We start from the raw sequence: 13,708 nt of genomic DNA on the forward strand, positions 1-13,708 counted from the left end.
CAGAGATATTTTGTTGATGAAAATCACTGAAGTAGAAGGTGCAGTTCTTTGGTTGAGTTTGGGTCTCAACATATGCAAAATATCCCGATCAGATCAGATCTGCGTCCTACTTTTAGGCTATGAGGGTGTCCCTCATGAGTCATGCTCTGGGGTCTTTCCCGGAGTGGGAGTGTTGCGTTGCATTGGCGACTAAATATGTAAAATCTGGATGAAAGTTCTTTGTAACCTTTACGGAAATAAAAGCACCGAAGAAACTTCTGCTGCCCGTCCTTTACGCGTGTGCACATCCATGTTTCTGCATGACTGTGTTTGTCTTTCCATGTAAGACAACGTGTTCGTGTCCGCGTTAGTGCGTGCGTGCCAGCGACAAAGCGAGGGAGAGCGATAGAGCAACATCAGCAGTGACTGGGGGAACCGGAGTGTGTGACGACGGTACGGCGGAGAGAGAGAGAGAGAGAGAGGAGAGAGTCGGATGACACGCACATACACACCCTCTCTGCTTCTCACATACGGAGGAGAGGAGGACAGTGAAGAAGACAGAGAGGAGAACGGAGCAGAGGGGGAACGCGCAGAGAAAGAGACCCGGGGAGAAATGCCTGCTGGACGGATGGATTTTATTTTCCCCGAGCTGAACGAGCCTCTGTAAGACAACATGGGCTGCATAGGATCCCGGACAATCAGTAAGGACACGCTTCTTTATATCCCGCCATGTGGAGAGATGGATGCGTGCATGTGGAGAATTTAAAAGAAGAGAAATGAGATGAAGCAGACACACATGTGTGGTTTTCCAGGTTTACTTATCGCTAATTATCCCGCAGGAAGTTGCAGCGCTTCCGTGGTCTTCTGCTCTTTTCGTGCCCATAAAGGTGTCTGTTTTCAGGGTGTAGTGTCTGCACAGTTTACTGTAGGGATTACTATCGCATCTCAGTGCGCGTGTGTGTGCGTGTGTGTGTGCGTGTGTGTGTGTGTGTGTGTGTGTGTGTGTGTGTGTGTGTGAGGGGAGAGGCAGGACAGACAGGCAGCAGAGATGTGAGCGGAATAAGATGCGCTTTGACGTTTTTCGTCTCCACATGGATGACACTGGGCATGCAGACAGTGTGTGTGTGTGTGTGTGTGTGTGTGTGTGTGTGTGTGTGTGTGTGTGAGAGAGAGAGAGAGAGAGAGAGAGAGAGACCTCCGCCTTGACACAAGACTAAGGTCATTGCATGCTGGGTGTCTGACAAAATCCCCCTCTCCCCCCTCCCTCCTTCTTCCACTTTCCCCTCTTACTCACCCCTTCTTTCCTTCCTTCCTTTCTTCCATCCATCCCTCCCTCCCTCCATCCATCCTCTCCTCTTGACTCTCCCTCTTCTGTGCGTCATGCTGCGACGTAATAAATTGAAGACGCAGGCAGTGGATACCGGGTTTCTCTCTCTCTCTCTCGCACACACACACACACACACACACACACACACAGAGTTATGAACAGGAAGCTCAGAGATTGACTCTTGCAGGATGAGTCAGAACCGGGCTCGGCGCACTCAGGTGTGCGCCTGAACGCTCCGCTCATGTAGGTCAATTCTGTGAAGTCAACGCTACACACGCGCGCACACACACGCGCACACACACACCATTGCGAGGACCCCTGTTGACCTTATGCATTGATCTTTCCCTTCCAAAGGTTCAGGTTCTAACAGCTTGGATTCACCTTTTTACATGTTTGCCCAGAAATCACAGGAAAAAAAAGGAAAACCATGTCTTTGCTTAGAGCGCCCCCTACACTGGTCATTCCACAGTGCGCTACTTTTCCTTCTTGTTACTTTTAATTTTCTTGCTCCAGTTTCCGATTTTTTGGACTCGTTTGTATCATCGCATCAACATCATTTGGAATATCTCAGTTTCACAGTGTTGGTATCTGATGCTGTTAGCCAGGAATTGTTGCCTTGTTGCAAATTAGCAATTTTCCAGTGTTCTTGAAATTAAAACAGCACAAGAAAGAACAAACTTACCCACTTCCTTAGTGACGCTACTGTTTTTTGGGTTCACTGGTACTTGAACCCTATAGCTGGTTATGGGCGTGCAGTTAGCTAACTAGAACTTACAGCTATGCCAATGACATAACCTCCTTCTACTGGCTGAAAATGTTTTGGTGGTTTGTAGCCAACACGACACTCTAAGTCTCAGAGTGAATTTCGGCTAAACCTTCAATAATCAAATTTTAAATTCAGTGTTTAAAACGGCAGCACGGTGGTTAGCACTGTTGCCGCACAGCAAGAAGGTCCTGAGTTCAATTCCACCATCAGGCCGGGGTCTTTCTGTGTGGAGTTTGCATGTTCTCCCCGTGTTTGTGTGGGTTCCCTCCGGGTACTCCGGCTTCCTCCCACCATCCAAAGACATGCAGCTTGTGGGGATAGGTTAATTGGATAATCCAAATTGCCACTAGGTGTGAATGTGCGAGTGAATGTGAGCGCGAATGGTTGTCTGTTCCTGTGTGTTAGCCTTGTGACAGACTGGCGACCTGTCCAGGGTGTACCCCGCCTCTCGCCCTATGACAGCTGGGATAGGCTCCAGCGCCCCCCGCGACCCTGAAAAGGAGAAGCGGAAGTGAATGGATGGATGGATAAAACGTTAAAAGAAAGCGCTCTTGCTCCTAAGGTCTGAAACTGGTCTACAAAGAGACAAGAGTACACATGTGCACATTGTACATTTAAATGTTCAGTGCCAGTTTAAAACTAAATTGTAAGTCAGTCAGGAAGGAGTGCAAGGTGAAGATGTTCAGGCAGATACTGGACTTTCAGCACAGCATAGACACGCAGCAGTAGTGTGGTCATTTGTAGTTTAGGAGGCGGTGCTTTCTGTGAAAATTCCCACATGCCAGTGCCATTAAAGTCTCTCTCCACTACAAACACCACAACCCAAGATATCCCAAACTGCTGATAAAGAAAAGTGACACACACATTGTACCAGAGCCACGATCCCCTCCCTCTATCTACACTATCACAGCCTCATCAGCTCCTTTATGAAACAAATGGAGGCTGCTGGAGGACTTAAATAAGGGACAATTTGACCTTTGGTTGTCATTGAGCAAAGCCGGTAAAGGATGCTGAGGGACCGGGGCAGGGATTGTAGTGGGTGAGGAATGATAAGGAAGAAGAGCAGAAGCTTGTGGTGTGAAGATCCAAAATAATATCCTGGAGAGTTTTTTGGTCCCATAAGTGGGTGTGTTCCCCTTTGTGGTTAGGTTTTTTTCTCTTATCTCCTCTGGCTGATTCTCCCTCCCTCCCTTCCTCTTCTTCTCTCTCTATTATTTGCTGTGTCAGAAGTAGATCAAAGCACATTATGCTAGCTATGTGCCGGCCACGTTATCTAACTCCAGTTGATATTTTCATTTTTGGAAATGTGTGCTCCAGACGCCGTGAGGAGTGAGCTGAGAGTGAGGTCTGGAGCTGGCTGTCTGCACGCAGGGGAGACAAAGCAATAAAAAGTGGGACTGTTCGCAGAGGATAAAGGAGACCAAAAATATCTTAGCAAAGTATCAGAGCTAAACACCGACAATAACAGAGTTTTTAGAAAACACAGTATCTCCACTTTAATGGGATTGAATTTTGTTTCCAACTCTGCAGGTATTAGGTGTCTGTCTCTGAACAGGAACTAGGTTTGGGAAGTTAGCCTAAAACAAAGAGTTAAACTACAATGAGACGGACACAAAACAACTTCTGTGGATGAATATTGCGTGACCTTGATCAGGGACACAGTGGCGGCATTGTTGGGATGAGCGCACTGAAGAACTGAAGGGAAAGGTGGAGGCTCGCAGCTGCTGAGGACATCAAAAAGAGACAGAAAAGCTGCTTTTTTGCAGAATAAAAAACACTGTTATTGTTATTGCACTTCTGTGTCCTTCTCATTGTTTACCAGCGCAGAACAAGCAATAGCTCAGACTTTGACATTTTAATTTCTGCTGCTTCTTAGGTTTGGTCTTACCACCACAGTACCCGTGCACATGCTGGTAGATGTAAAGTTCTACTGGGGCACAATTGGCCATGACTCACAGTTTGCTGCACAGTTACCTAGATATTCAATTCAATTATTTTTTAATGTAGTGCCAAATCAAGGCGCTTGAGGCGCTTCACAATCAACAACCCTTTACAAGAAAGCACTTGGTGACAGTAGGAAGGAAAAAAGCTATTTTAACAGGAAGAAACCAGGGAGCCAACAAAGAGAAGCTAATAAAGGAGAAATATGGTTCCTTTCTGGTTCCTGTCACTATTTTTGTTGCATCATTGCCTGATAATAATGAATTACAGAAGTTCACCCTAGAAAATATAAAGTCATTAACTAATTTATTCGGCATTACTCTTAGAGGGGATGCGTCTTATTGTAGAGATCTTGTGCAAATTCAGTAAGACAGTTTACATATTTGTTTAAAATGCACATTGAAGAATATATCCTGGTCAAAATTGACAACAAGATTCCTTGCAGCGTTACTGGAGACCAGGTTAGGGATCTGCTTAGATAGATCTGATTTTTTTTTAAGGCTGAGCACTATAACCTCAGTTTTTTTTGAACTTAGAAGCAGGGAATTAGAAGTCATTCAGGTCTTTATGTCTTTGAGACATTCCAACAATTTAACTAACTAGTGTGTGACATCTGGCTTCCTACATACATAAAGCTGAATATCATCTGCATACAGAAAAGCATGTATACTGTAAACAGAACTGGTCCCAGCACAGAACCCTGTGGAACTCCACAGTTAACCTTAGTGTGTGATGAGCACTCCCCAAATGGAGTCTTTTAGATAAATATGATTCAAAACACTGCAGAACATCCATCCATCTTCATCCGCTTTATCCGGGGCCGGGTCGCGGGGGCAGCAGCCTAAGCAGAGAGGCCCAGACCTCCCTCTCCCCAGCCACCTCCTCCAGCTTATCCGGGGGAACACCAAGGCGTTCCCAGGCCAGCCGAGAGATATAATCTCTCCAGCGTGTCCTGGGTCTGCCCCGTGGCCTCCTCCCGGTGGGACATTCCCGGAACGCCTCACCCGGGAGGCATCCTTGTCAGATGCCCGAACCACCTCAGCTGCCTCCTTTCAATGTGGAGCAGCGGCTCTACTCTGAGCCCCTCCCGGATGGCCGAACTTCTCACCCTATCTCTAAGGGAGAAGCCAGCCACCCTTCGGAGGAAGCCCATTTCTGCTGCTTGTATCCGCGATCTCGTTCTTTCGGTCACTACCCACAGCTCGTGGCCATAGGTGAGGGTAGGGACGTAGATCGACCGGTAAATTGAGAGCTTCGCTTTACACTCAGCTCCCTCTTCACCACGACGGACCGGTGCAGCGTCCGCATCACTGCAGCTTCAGCCCCAATCCGTCTGTCGATCTCCGGCTCCCTTCTCCCATCACTCGCGAACAAGACCCCGAGATACTTGAACTCCTCCACTTGGGGCAGGAACTACTGCAGAACAGAACCTTTAATAACTTCGGGATTTGCTAATCTCTCTAATAAGATATTGTGGTGAACACTATCGAATGCTGCACTGCGGTCCTGCAGAACATGCACAGAAATGAGTCCACTGTCAGAAGCCATAAGAAATTGCGATATACAATGAACTCCCCTTCCTTTGCTCACTGTTACTATTCCCTTCCATTTATATTCTGAGATCTGCATACACTACTTTTGAATTAATTATTCAGTTGTACTTTGTCACTCACTCAGAGTAGGGTACAGTTTTTCCCCACTAGACAGATGCCTGAAAAATGTTACACAGGCACCAGTTCATCATCAAACTAGTCATTTTTCTAAGTGCATCACATCATTCAGTAGCTTGCACAATTACTTATAGCAGTAATGGCTTGAAGCGATTGTTTCCTGTTTGACTTTCAGTCTCTTAGAACGTAGTCCACTCTTCTTTACAGCGGTGCTCCGGTTCATTGAGGTGTGTGGACATTCATTTATGAGCTCTTAAGGTCCTGCTACAGCATTTCAATGAGGTTGCAGTCTGGACTTTGACCGGGTCAACAACACCTCGATTCTTTACTTTTTCAGCCATTCTGTTGCATATTTTCTGCTTTGCTCGGGATCATTGTGCTGATTTAGTTTGAGCCGTCATACAGATGGCCTCACTAGAATACTCTGGTACACACAGCAGTTGATGGTTGACTCAGTCACTGTGAGTTGCTCAGGTCCTGTGGCTGCAAAATAAGCTGACAACCTGACGTGAGATGTTTGTGCTGAATTGTGTGTTTTGTTTTTCTCCAGTTGTGGTGCTTTACATTATGACTAAACATCAGCACTTTGGTTCAGTCTCCGTCTGTCCAAAGAGCTTTGTCCCTTTGTCTTGTGCTCTGTTCGGATGTAGCTTTGCAATCCTTAATTGAGCAGCATTGTCGTTTTTAGAGATAAGAGGCTTTGTCCTGACAGCCCTTTGAAACAAGCCACATTTTTTTCAGTCTTTTTCTAATTGTACGGTCATGAATTTAACTAACTTTAGCCTGTGGAGTGTGAAATGTAGTTCTTGGGTTTTCTGCAGTTTCTCTGAGCATTGCATGGTCTGACCTTGGATTGGATTTGCTGGGACGATTGTGGCATCGTGTTATCACACACCTAAATGCTCCAGACGAACACGCTGCCAATACGTCTGCTTTTATAGAGGTGGTCACACTCACTGATGATCAGTTCATTTAGTGCATTTAATTAGCAGCACCAGGCTGCTATATACCCTCTTCTTTCCTTTGGAGGCAGTAAGGGTGGACTTAGCTTTCACAGAACTGCACAGAACTCCATGAAAACTGTATTTCTCTGACTGTAAATGTGAACTTTTGCTTATTTATGATCATTCAAAAGTGCTCTAATGAGTAGTTAATGCTATAATGTAGCTGATTAGTTTTTAATGGCAGGAATCTTGCAATGCAACAAGTTAACTTTAGAAAATAAGGTTGCCCAACGATGCTTACCGCCTAATATGTATTACAGAGTATAATAATAGTAATAATAATGATGCAGCCCACAGAGGACAACAAAAAAACCAAACGATGCATCAAAGCAGGCAAAAACAGTCTTCTAAGAGCCCCATTATGAACACCATCAGGCAGTTTTACTGTCGTATCACATTATTTATTTTCTTTAAAGGATCAGAATGCTTCTAAAAATCAGACTGGAGGGTTGAATGAAAAGTGATGGGACCTAGAAGAGACACACTGCATGACAGAGCTTGTTAAATCGGTCAGGGTGATTGGACAGCCCTCCCCTCCCTCCAAATTATTGCCTGCAGAATATTTCCTGCTGCGTTACTTGTGAGGAACATCTATTCTTATATTCGGCCCGAGTGAGAGCGGCGGCTGCTAAAAATAGATCCGGGGTAAAAGAGGGAGGTCAATCAGAGACGGAGGGAGGGAGAGGAGGGAAAATGTTACAGTAAATATGGGTCAACAGCTTGCTCTCTGTGTTCCTTTGTGTCACATTCACTTTTCACCCTTGACTCTGAGCTTCTGTCAGGTGATCTGCAGAAAAGAAAAGAAGACACGAGGCCGCAGTATCATCGTGCTTCAGCCTTTCATCGCTCAGCTGTGTGTTTCCTGCAGAGTGCCATTTAACCAAAGCATCGCCGCCTGTCATTACACTCAATTATCCTCCAGCAACACTAGAGCTGATGTTTAACAGTCATCACTCAGACAGCAGGACAGCCACACAGAAAGGCTCTCAGGCATACTGCAGGATCTCTATATCCACACTTTCCAGTCAGGCCCAGAAAGACGTTCTGCAGAAACTCGCACTAATAAAATCGATCTCGCATCCAGAAATTGTCACCACAGTAGATTTAAGACCACTTTACGTGGAAAACTAAATCAAAAGCAGCAAACTGGGTTAGTAGTGTAAGGCTAAATACACTGGTTTAAGGAAATGTTTTACCAAATTCTTTAATTTAAGCCTTGAAGAGAGACTTTCAAACCAAGCTTTGCATGGCAGATGATGGAATCAAGGCTGTGGAAAAATCTTTAAAAGGAATAAAAATCACTTTTGTGCCGAGCCCGTATTTTCAGGGATTTTTCCAATGACAAACAAAGTTAGCTAAAAAACCTCTGTAAGCATTAGACTCTAGTTTAGACCCTAAAATAGTAGTTTGGGGAAAAACAGGAACAATTTTAACACAATGCCTCTCTGTCCGATGGAAGAAAACCGACGTAAAGGAAATACAATGTTATCTTTTGTTGGGGCTCCAAATTGCTGAGCCTTCACATCACTGGTGCCCTCCTCAATAAAAAATCCACTATATGCAGAGAAGGCTGCTATGTACGGAGCCCCGCAGGGGACATGGGAGAAAAAAAAATTAAGACTGACTTTTGCGAGATCTCGCAAAACAAACTCGGGATCTCGCAAAACGTTTGCGAGACGCAAACGTTTTAGCCGCATTCTTCGGACGCTAGCTCGAAGCCGACCGGGAGGACGAGGCACGATGTGCCGGGAAAGCGGTGTTCCTCCCGGCTGTAGTAGGTCTCGACCTCCCGTTAGCTTCGAGCTAACGGGAAGAATGCGGCTAAAACCTTTGCGAGATCCCGAGTTTGTTTTGCGAGATCCCGAGTTTGTTTTGCGAGATCTCGCAAAAGTCCGTCTTATTTTTTTTTCTCCCATGTCCCCTGCGGGGCTCCGTAGCTATGAAACACAATCCAAAAGAGAAATTTAAATTAATTAGTATTTCTAACACGTTGCAGTACGTTAATGCCACTACATGCCGCTAAAGTCTAGAAGAATGGCCTCAGCATCAATATCATGACCTTCTTCAGTCCATGCATCATATTTTGGACATCCACTCTAGGTTAGGTGCATCTAACAACTGTTCAGCTGTTTGTTAATGCAAAGTTAATCACATGACTGAGTGCATTTAGACACATATGGTTAAAATGACCTCCGGGGGTTTAAATTTAGCATCAGGATAGAGAAGACAAGTGATTTCATGTGTGACGTGATTGTTGTCGTCAGGTGGGCTGATCTGACTTTTTCAGAAACTACTGATGTACTGGAATTTCCCCACACAGCCATCTAGGTTTACAGAGACTAGTCTAAAAAAAGAGAAATTCAGAGGTCAGAGGAAAATGGCCAGTGCTGATAGGTGCTGAAGTGGTTGCTATAGCAGCAGAAGAGCATATCAGATGCCTCTCCTGTTAACTAAGAACAGGAAACAGAGACTAGAGTTTGAAAAATGTTGCCTCAATTTCTGCTGTGATGTTTGAATTTGGCAAGAAAAATGGGTCCATTCTGTCTTATATCAGCGGTGCGGTCTGGTGGTGTAATGGTTTAGAAATACTCTTAAAATAGGTAACAATGGAAGGATTAAAATGTGGTTTCCTTAAAGAGGAGGCGCTTTAAGGTATCTTTAAAGTGCAGTTAAAAGACTTTGTCGATCAGGACATTTGTTCGAGGTAAGACTTTGATAAACCACTTTCATCACCGCAGCATAACACCGAATACATGTTTACTCGCACGTCTGATTTCCAGCTACAAAGAGCAGCAACTGAGTCGTGGACCCATTTTGGACGGCAAATGCCAGTTTTTGAAGTTGTAAATGGGCCCGAGTGTTGGCTGATGCTTTGACTTGTAGTTCGGGATGCATTTACAGCAAATGTGCGGAAGAGAGTTGCCTCTGAGCAGCATCAAATTACTGATAATGCCTCGAAATTCAAAGTGAAATCGGCAAAAGCAGACATGTTACGTTCACCTTCTACCTTCCAGAACAGATCAAACATTTTGTCCACCATCTGCCATCGTGAGAAACGAGCCTGAGCCTTTTTGATGGGAGGAACAGCTCGGAGCAGTTTCTTTCTTGAACCAGCAGCTCTCCACCTAAATCCAGACCAGAGGCAGACAAAAGGCAGAGCAGAACAGAGACTGTTTAAGGCTGGATGCATTTCACTGCTTTCTTGTTTACAATAATTGCACTGACAGTGAAGTGCACTTGCAGCTGGATGCAGGAAACTGAATATCACAGGTGCTGGTCGCCATCACACTGAGGCAGATCACGCATCTTTTGGCACTTGTTGTTTTGAGCATTGCACAAATTTCTGATTTTGTATTGGTGCTTTTCTGTCACAGTATGTATTTACAGATAAACGCTGATGTGGGGTGTCAAAGTATCACGTCTAAAAACTCTTTAACTTTTAAAGCCGTTCTTCTTTTCACCCGTCCTGCTTTTATCTCACTGCAGTCATTTTTGCTCTTACAAAAAAATGGAAGCATCTGTTTTCTGCTGGAAGCTTTCCTAAACCCACTGAACAATACCTGCACAGACAAAGCAACACTAATTTAGCATCGCATTAGTCCCACTGAAAACGCTATGTCGAGATGAACAGAATCAACTTTTGGAGATTTACTTAGCTGGATGATTGAGAATGCATCAAGACATCACCTGTTTTACTTTGTAGCAAACAATCAAACCACAGATATAAGACACTTTTTTTGTTTAATAGCTCAACATTCTGGCTTCAGGAAACATCCAAAAAAAATGTAATTATATCAAGTAGAGGGACATATACTGAATCACTCATATGCAAACAAGTACCAGGACAAAGCTAAATATCCAAAAAGGTCTGCAGATAAAAGAAAGTGTTTGCAGGCCTCAATGAGTGGCTGCACCTGGCTGATTGAAGGAAAGCATGGCCCCAACAAGAGGGCTGCCAGCTGAAACAACTCAAAGGATTATACAAATCTTTCAGGTAGAAAATCCGAGAAAAGATTTCAGTTGTTTCTCATAAGCTTTGCCTAAAATATTCATTGCATGAAAACAAAGTGAGAAGGTTAGAAAAGCAAAACACACGGGCAAAGAGTCTGGTATGGAACGCCAGGACTGCCATAATGAATTAATTAAATACGCCATTAAATAATTATTTAAATGTGTCAAAAAATTATTAATTACACGTGTCGTAAATATTTATGTAATTAATTATTTCCGATTTTAATTAATTATTGCCACATTTAATTAATTATTTAATGGTGCGTTTAATTAATTCATTATGGCAGTCCTGGCACATAAAACCTGAATAAATATGACCTGAAAACAGAAAATAAACAGCAAAAGAAAAGGGCGGAAACAGGAATCAGAGTTTGTGACAGAACTGTAACAAACTAGCTGAAATTCAGATTCACGTTCAAGAAAGCCAAATTCAAACCAACACTAATAGTTAAACAAAAAAAAAAAAATCAAGGTAACGATGAGCTAAAGAGAACCAAGACAAGCTTGTGCACTGTGTTTGGATGAAAGTGATCTTTAATGATGAATCACAAATTAGCAACGGGAGAATTAAACAGAATTCAGTTTGTTTGATGTTTATGATGCCAGGATAACTATTAAAGAAAAAAAAGCTGTTTTTTTTTATACAAAGAAAACAGAAGTGAGGTGATTCCACAATTTTGTAAAGGTTTTCAGAAAGCCACATAAGATTCAATCACCTGGGGCATGAAAAATAACAAAACTAAATTTGACGTAAATCTGGCACTAATCCCTTCAAGGTTTTCCCCATGAGGAGCTCCAGACCACTCCCAGTGCTCCTGTCATGTTTAGATCTGCTCATTTGATTCATGCTGGATCTCCTCCCCTGTCACAACAGTGGCCCTTAAACTGGAACTTAATGGTAGGGAGGAGGACAATCAAACGGTGATGAAAGACAGGTGTCTCTTTGTGTCAGATGTCTCCTCCTCAGTTTAGAAATACTCTGAACCTTTCAAACACATCTCGTGAGTTCGAGGAGGTTGTTAAAAACAAAGGCAGCGTGAAACCTGGGTAAACTAAAGAGAGAGAGAGACAGAGCCTTAGAAAGTTTTAGGTTTGCATGATTTCCTATTAACATTTTGATGCAGGATTTAAAAAAATGTTAATGTGCAGAACTGGAAATATGTGAAAGGTGTCCTCTGTCAGTGCTGAAATGAAGTGCAGATGCATGCCAGATGATGCACTTCGAGGAGATCTATATAATCCATGGATCTGTGGTTTTCCATTATGGAGTGGCTTTGCAGTTCTCTCATACTTACTGTGAGTGTGAGCCGGTGCATGAAAGTGCCAGAGTTGGCAGCCGTAGTTTGAGGCTGAGACTCCACACACGGCAACACTCTTCCTATCAGCATGCAGTGCCAGCTGGCTTACAGCTCGTGTGTGTGCAGTTAGTACATTTACTGTTTGTACTTCTGTTACTTGGAAGTTAGAAAAAAGGGGGGGAAATGATCACAGTCCAATATTTAAAACCCAGCTCAAGTCTAATATCTAATTTCTTCTGTTGATGTTTTTGAGCTGCATTGCTCTGAAACTGCTTTACCTGCTTTGGTCATTCAGTCAGACTTAACAAAGGGAACAAGATCAGTTAAATTAGGTTCGATTTGGGAACCCATTAACGACTCCGCTGTCTGGAGCCAATAGCCTCCATCCGGGCCAAGATTTTATCACTGTCATTGTTTCCAGAAGTGGATCGTTTTCAAAATGCTAATTATAAAAGCTAAACTGTAGCTAAAGGTTATCAGATGTTTTTTCTTTGTTGGCAGCTTGTTTTTACATTATGAGGCTAATAACAGAAAAGAGACTCGTGTTAGCGGCTCGTAAAGACTCTGGTTGTGCAGGGCTGGACAGTATTTGACTAAAAGCAGATGCATGCACACTATAAAATGTGGAGGTGGCACCATGACTGCGAACACAGTCAAAGAAGATGTTTTTAAGAGTCAGCAACAGAAGCGCAAGTTACCGTGAAAGCTTTGTGAGTAAAAAGCCAATAAGAGTCCTTTATGACACAACCACATCAGCAAGCACAAAGGTAAAGAAGAGGCTTCTTAGCTGCTGCTGTGCATTGCCGGTTTGCTCAGATTAAAGCGTGTTTTTAATGTGTCGATATCTTTAAGCTTCATAGATTTCTTGTAGACTTTGATGCAGCGAGCATCAAGCAGTGAGACCAGCAGCATGCAGGGGTGAGCCTAAAGGAGGGCACAAGGTGGCTGCATATTTATTTCAAAGATTTAGTTGTTTTTTAATTTGCATATTTAGATTATTGGTATACAATTTAAATCTAATTATATAAATTATAATTAGATTTTATAATTGCAAACCAGGCCTGCAGTGGTTTTTCAGATTCTTCATTCCATAAAATTCCATAGGAAAGTGTTTTTAAAGACTGTTAAGTTGGCAGCGTACGCTGAACGTGAAATAAACACAAAAGTTGTCAGAGGGGGATGACAAACACCAAAATCAAAAGAACTGGAAACTTTATAATATATATATATTTTTTAAAATATCCATCCATCTTCATCCGCTTTATCCGAGGCCAGGTCGCGGGGGCAGCAGCCTAAGCAGAGAGGCCCAGACCTCCCTCTCCCCAGCCACCTCCTCCAGCTTATCTGGGGGAACACCAAGGCGTTCCCAGGCCAGCCGAGAGATATAATCTCTCCAGAGTGTCCTGGGTCTGCCCCGGGGCCTCCTCCCGGTGGGACATGCCCAGAACACCTCACCCAGGAGGCGCCCAGGAGGCATCCTTGTCAGACGCCCGAACCACCTCAGCTGCCTCCTTTCGATGTGGAGCAGCAGCGGCTCTACTCTGAGCCCCTCCCGGATGGCCGAACTTCTCACCCTATCTCTAAGGGAGAGGCCAGCCACCCTTCGGAGGAAGCTCATTTCTGCCGCTTGTATCCGCGATCTCGTTCTTTCAGTCACTACCCACAGCTCGTGGCCATAGGTGAGGGTAGGGACGTAGATCGACCGGTAAATT

General features: G+C 43.9%; 1 protein-coding gene across 5 annotated transcripts in view; it reads left to right on the forward strand.

Moving 5' to 3' along the window:
• Nucleotides 1–367: 367 nt before the first annotated feature.
• fam131ba (family with sequence similarity 131 member Ba) overlaps nucleotides 368–13,708 on the forward strand; it is a 99,128-nt gene continuing 85,787 nt past the window's right edge. For 4 of the 5 annotated variants that reach the window (XM_087835227.1, XM_087835229.1, XM_087835230.1 and 1 more), the window contains exon 1: nucleotides 371–680. In XM_087835227.1, coding sequence (XP_087691353.1) covers nucleotides 653–680 — 28 coding nt within the window. In that variant the 5' untranslated portion in view covers nucleotides 371–652. Of the gene's footprint in view, nucleotides 681–13,708 lie in introns of all 5 variants that reach the window. The other variant, XR_015717118.1, reaches the window with a different exon arrangement.

The sequence above is a fragment of the Neolamprologus brichardi genome, chromosome 22 (genome assembly GCF_056152115.1).
Source record: "Neolamprologus brichardi isolate AB-2024 chromosome 22, ASM5615211v1, whole genome shotgun sequence".
NCBI classification, from domain to species: domain Eukaryota; kingdom Metazoa; phylum Chordata; class Actinopteri; order Cichliformes; family Cichlidae; genus Neolamprologus; species Neolamprologus brichardi.